Source organism: Nanorana parkeri, unplaced genomic scaffold (assembly GCF_000935625.1).
Source record: "Nanorana parkeri isolate BGI_ZX_2015 unplaced genomic scaffold, ASM93562v1 scaffold2005, whole genome shotgun sequence".
NCBI lineage: Eukaryota > Metazoa > Chordata > Amphibia > Anura > Dicroglossidae > Nanorana > Nanorana parkeri.
The window spans coordinates 234,008-239,481 of record NW_017308273.1 but is presented as its reverse complement, the minus strand read 5'-3'; the positions used below and the strand labels follow the sequence as shown (position 1 = coordinate 239,481).

Here is a 5,474-nt window from a genome sequence, read left to right as displayed (position 1 = left end):
GTACCCGCTCTCCTTCCTGACACGCTGTCACAGGAGGCTGGTCGAGCGGTGCGGGAGGAGAGCTCGGCCTCCTTTGACAGCGCTGTCTCCGCCCCCACACCGCTCTGCCGCACTGTGTGCGGCTGAGCGGTGTGGGAGGAGAGACACCGGCCGCTCAAAGCGCTCTCCTCCCGTAGCGCTCGGCCGGCTGTCACTTTCTCTCCTCCCCGCTGGGACACAGAGCAGCGCCCCGCAGGGAGGGAAGAAACCTGGGATGCGTCTATGTATCGGCAGGAAAATAGCACTTTTGGCATTTAGCCAAAAGTGCCATTTTCGGCCGATATGTTTCGGTGGCTGATATATCGGTGCATCCCTAATTGCAAAACATGTTCAAGATGGCCAACTGCGTCAAAGTGACCACTCTCTGGCCAACTGCGTCAAAGTGACCCCTCCCTGGCCAACTGCATCAAAGTGATCTCTCTCTCTCTGGCCAGCTGCATCAAAGTGATCTCTCTCTCTGGCCAACTGCGTCAAAGTGACCCCTCTCTGGCCAACTGCGTCAAAGTGATCTCTCTCTCTCTGGCCAGCTGCGTCAAAGTGATCCATCTCCGGCCTTTCCTGACTTTACTGTGAAAAATGCTTTAAGCAACTAAGTTTTAAAATGAACAGTAGAGTCAGGAATGGCCAGAGATGGATCACTTTTATGCAGATGGCCATAGATGGATCACTTTTATGCAGATGGCCATAGATGGATCACTTTTATGCAGATGGCCAGAGATGGATCACTTTTGTGCAGTTGACCATTTTGAACATATATCGCAGTCTGTGCAAGCCATGCTGTGGTGCAGGTGACAGGCGGGAAGATCCCGTGGTGCACTCTCCTACTATTGTATTCCACCTCCTTCTGAAATAAATACATTCTGTTAAATATAACACCAACCAAAACATTTTTTGTCTAGTTTTGCATGGAGTGCTGAGGGGTTAGAGCCTCTGTTAGTTATTAATTACTGCTGGGGAGATCTAACATTTTTGACAAGTACAAGTACTTGTCAAAATGCCCTGTATCGGGCCCGATTCCGATGCTAGCATCGGTATCGGGACATCCCTAATTACTATTGATCCTAAGGAAGATTGTCCTTGGTTTACGGTTGTGATTGGAGCAGGTGACGAGGGTAAAATGGGGACATCTGTTGTACTAGGTCAGTTTATGACCAATTATCGGTTAGGAGGACATGGTAGCGGATGAACACTGAAAGTAACAATTAAAAGAAGCCATCGCCCAACGTGGGGCTTGAACCCACGACCCTGAGATTAAGAGTCTCATGCTCTACCGACTGAGCTAGCCGGGCTGGACTGTGTGTGACTCATGGAAGATTCATCTGCAGTCATGGTTTGTCCAATAACTTTATGCCAAGTTCATCTGAATTTCTGCTGGAAGGCTGTTGGCCAATGATAGCCAATAACTGGGACCTATGTCATCTGGATTGATGGTTCGTGATACCAGGATCCTAAAAGTCAACTTTCCCAGACCAGGAGTCAAATCCGGGCCACCAGGAATCCTAAAAGAAATGTGAAGGGGAAGATCACCCCAAATGTTAAATTGATGAGCAACCACTCAGAAGGGATAGCTTCAAGAAGTACATTTACTCAGCTGAACAGCCGGGAACATGCAGCAAGTCAGACACGTTCACATAATATGGGCTCGCAGACCCCTTCTATAGGTATATCTGTAAAAAATAAGTCAAGGCAACTGGAATTGCTGTGTTTTTCTTGAAGATATTTCAATATTTTCTTGAAAAATACAGCGAGTCCGGTTGCCTTGACTTATTTTTTACAGATATACCATGTGACCTGGATGAATGAGAACCTTCACAGACCCCTTTTATAGGGTTTTGAACAGCAGAACCATCTGCATTACCCTGAACTATCTCCATAAATCAGATAATAATGGCTCCTGTACTCATATGTAATGGGGCCAGGATCATTAGATGGGTCATCTTGCCTTGATAAGACCCCCTCATATTAGGCTTAGAGGACAGCTCTCCTGGCATTGAACCTATTGCTCATCAAACCAAGGTCCCTCATATCAAGATTAGAGGACGTCTGTTCATTAAACCAAGGTCAAGAAACATGTTTATGATTTTATGAGACAACTTGGTGGGTGTGTCACTTGCTCACTGATCGCTACTCTGGTAACTGAACCTGGAAGTGATGAGGATTTCGTCACTTCAGGGTTCAGCACTGTCATTTCCCGGCCACTGTAGCCAGGGATAAAGCTAATTGAGCACAATCTGTACTTGATTAGCTTCTAATGGAGTGCAGGGGAGATATTAGGGAGTCTATCGGACCCCCTAATGTCTCATTAAGGAGAATTTGTCATTAGACATGCGCACTGGCAAAAAATTAATTTAGTTTTGTTTTGATTCGGATTTTGCGTTATTTTGTTTTTCGGGATTCCGGTCCGAAAGTCAATTGGTTTCGGGATTGGGACTAAATTCGTTAGTGGTAGTCAGTACGAATTTTCGTTTCCGTTTCGTTCTTTTGAGCAAAGTAGCAAAAAAAATATACATGGTGGGAGTGGGTGGCGTGTGTGTGTTGTGACATGTTGCAGTTCTCCTGTGAGTGATCAGGCGGCTTCATAGCTATAGAGTAGAAAGCCAACAGTCGGCTGAATGAATGTAGCCTGATTCCTGTCTGCTGTGGTCAGTTTAAAGGGCTGTGCTGTCACGGATGTCGTACTTAGATCTGTGGCATCTAAGGGGTTAAATACTGAGCACCGATAAAACTTTTGAGTGTTTGCGTTCTGAAAGAGAATGTAAAAAGATTTCATTCCCATACCGGGAGTCGAACCCGGGCCGCCTGGGTGAAAACCAGGAATCCTAACCGCTAGACCATATGGGAAGTCATGAACCTCAGGCTCAGAATTTCTTCTTTTGTAGAAACCTTCGGCGGGATTTTCTGTGTTTGGTGCGGGAAGCATGCGCCGTGCTTCTCATCGTCTATAACACCGATACGGACACAAGATTGCGCAATGTCAGGTGACGCCTCACAAAGGAACCCCAAATGTTTCCAGAGCCGGAATCTTCACAATGCCGAGTCAGTCAGTAGAAGGGATCACAGAGACTCCACGTTTGCTGCTTCCATCCATTTATAAAGCCGCTTTTACTCTCGCTTTCTATTGGTCGCTGAGTGCGGCTCGCCATGGACAGGTGTGCGGACTGCGGTCTCCCTCTTGTCTGAATTCATCCAATAAATGGCAGAGAAATTACCTCTTCAGCCAATCAGAGAGCTGCTTCCGACAGAGGCTTGGTATGCAGTTCTCCTTCCTGTCTATGGGGGATTTGTACTCTGCATGGAGTTTGGATTTGTAACATTGTTGCCTTTCTATGAGACGTTGTTACTGTTCTCACATTGGTCAGAGGTAAGTCTATTCATTGTATCAAGAGTCCACAAACACTCATCTCTATGCATGACAGTCACCACGGTGCAGGAAAGAAGGCGACTTCTGCTTGTGTGCATGGTCCCTTTAAAAATAAGTGTGCTGAGAGGAGGAAGAGTTCCTGACATGAAATAATGTGCAGAAAGAGTTAAATACAGTGGACCTTGTGCAGGGAGGGGAAAGGGTTAACAACAATACATTGTGTGCAGGGAGAGTAAAGAAATATGTCTTTGCTCAAATCCAAATAGCATATGTGTGTATATATATATATTATCACACACCACATCAGGTGCTATAGAGGTATGATCACATGTTAGAGAGGAGAGGAGGAAGTGTTCCTGTCATTGAATAATGTGCAGAAAGAGTATCGTGGGCAGGGAGGGGAAAGGGTTAACTACAATACATTATGTGCAGATAGAAGAAAGAAATATGTATTTGCTCCAATCCAAATAATATGTATATATACAGTGTGTGTGTGTGTATATATATATATTATCACACACCACATCAGGTGCTATAGAGGTATGATCACATGTTAACACTGACATTTCTGAATTAACCCTCCGCACACTGCTATACATCCTTACACATATTTCTAGCAAACCTATGTATAAAAAGTCATTCTTGTATCACATGCTGTGTATTGCAATGCATGATCAAGATGACCAACTGCATCGAAGTGTCTAAGAAAAAAGAAAGCTGGGAGGAGAGCCCAGGAAAGTGATCTGCCCAAGTCACATGACTGTCTCTCCTCCATGGCTGAAGGCTGCATCACATGCAACGTAAAAAACAACTACCCACCTGGTGCCCAGAACTGAATGTCCCAGGCATCAGGAGATAGGAATTCCACACCTCTGCTGCCCCGAGGCCGGGCCTTGGTTGGCCTTGTGGGAAATCCGGCCCTGATTATAACTGAGCCACTTATTGCTCGTCACTGGGCATGGTTCTGCCTTGAAAAAGCCCAGGAGAAGAGACAGTCGGCAGCACTCCATACAATCCAATGCTGACAACTCTATTGAGTCCCTGCCCAGCTTTCTTTTCCCCTGGGCTTGTTTGACTTGTGGGGCATAGGACGAGTCCCTGCCTGGTGTTGGGCCCTCGGCCCCTCTTGGGGGTTGACCCAGTTCTGGGCTTGGAAACCGCACATTTTATATGCGTTTATACACTTTTAGTTCCCTGCTCCCATCTGTGACTAACATGGTACAATCCTGATCACTTTGTCTCCTTTATCCCATCATTCTGCACAGACACACCATGGAAAAGTCATCCAAGCAGCCCTCCCGGTATATTGATGAAGACACAGAAGCCTTTCTTGAAGATCATGATACTATGGAATGTCATATAATAAAAGGTATGTTAGAAAAGGCAGAATCATGATATGGTGGTGATGGTAAATGAGTCAAATAAATTGTTCAAGGAGAACAAAACTCTCCCAACAAAAAAGATTATTATTGCAGTGAATAGCATGTGCAAGAGAGGAGCGTGGAGGGTAAGGCAGCAGGAGGTTTGTGTGGGAAAAGAGTGTAGAAGGTGTCATGGTGGACAACATTTACCATAGAGGAGTGTTGACGTTATGATGGTGGACAGTGTGTGCAGGAGAGGAGAGTCTAGGCTACAAAGGAGGATATGAAGAAGAGGTGCATGGAGGGTATAACAGAAGACAGTATGAGAAGAGCGTAGAAGGTATGATGGTGGACAATATATGCAGGAGATGCAGGAGAGGAGTGCAGACAGTAAGATGGGCAGCAGTATGTGCAGGAGAGGAGTGCCTAGGGTATGAAATCAGGCAGTTTGCATTGTGAGTGCTCAGCATTTCTCAACCTTTTCCCAGTCACGACACTCTTTGAAAGTATGCGAAATCTTGAAACCATTGTAAAATTTACAAAATTATGTGTGATGCCCCCCAAAAATCCATTCCGGACCTTTGTCCTAGAGAGGGGTCTGGTATGGATTTTAAGGGGGGGACACAAGATAAACCCACAAATGACGTAGGGTTCCCCTTTTCACATGAGAGTCTCCCTTTTATATTAGAAGCCCCCCCCCCCCCCCCCCCCTT

At 45.9% G+C, this 5,474-nt stretch overlaps 1 protein-coding gene and 2 non-coding genes across 3 annotated transcripts in view; 1 reads left to right on the top strand and 2 right to left on the bottom strand.

Moving 5' to 3' along the window:
- Positions 1 to 1,255: 1,255 nt before the first annotated feature.
- Positions 1,256 to 1,328, bottom strand: TRNAK-CUU. The gene has a single exon. It is a non-coding gene; the product is annotated as a tRNA-Lys (tRNA).
- A 1,480-nt stretch (positions 1,329 to 2,808) lies between these two features.
- Positions 2,809 to 2,880, bottom strand: TRNAE-UUC. The gene has a single exon. It is a non-coding gene; the product is annotated as a tRNA-Glu (tRNA).
- A 38-nt stretch (positions 2,881 to 2,918) lies between these two features.
- LOC108800356 (kelch-like protein 7) overlaps positions 2,919 to 5,474 on the top strand; it is a gene marked incomplete at its 5' end in the record, with an annotated part of 25,030 nt that continues 22,474 nt past the window's right edge. Inside the window, 2 exons of the mRNA XM_018572341.1 lie at positions 2,919 to 3,017; positions 4,666 to 4,769. Coding sequence (XP_018427843.1) covers positions 2,919 to 3,017; positions 4,666 to 4,769 — 203 coding nt within the window. The remainder of the gene's footprint in view (positions 3,018 to 4,665; positions 4,770 to 5,474) is intronic.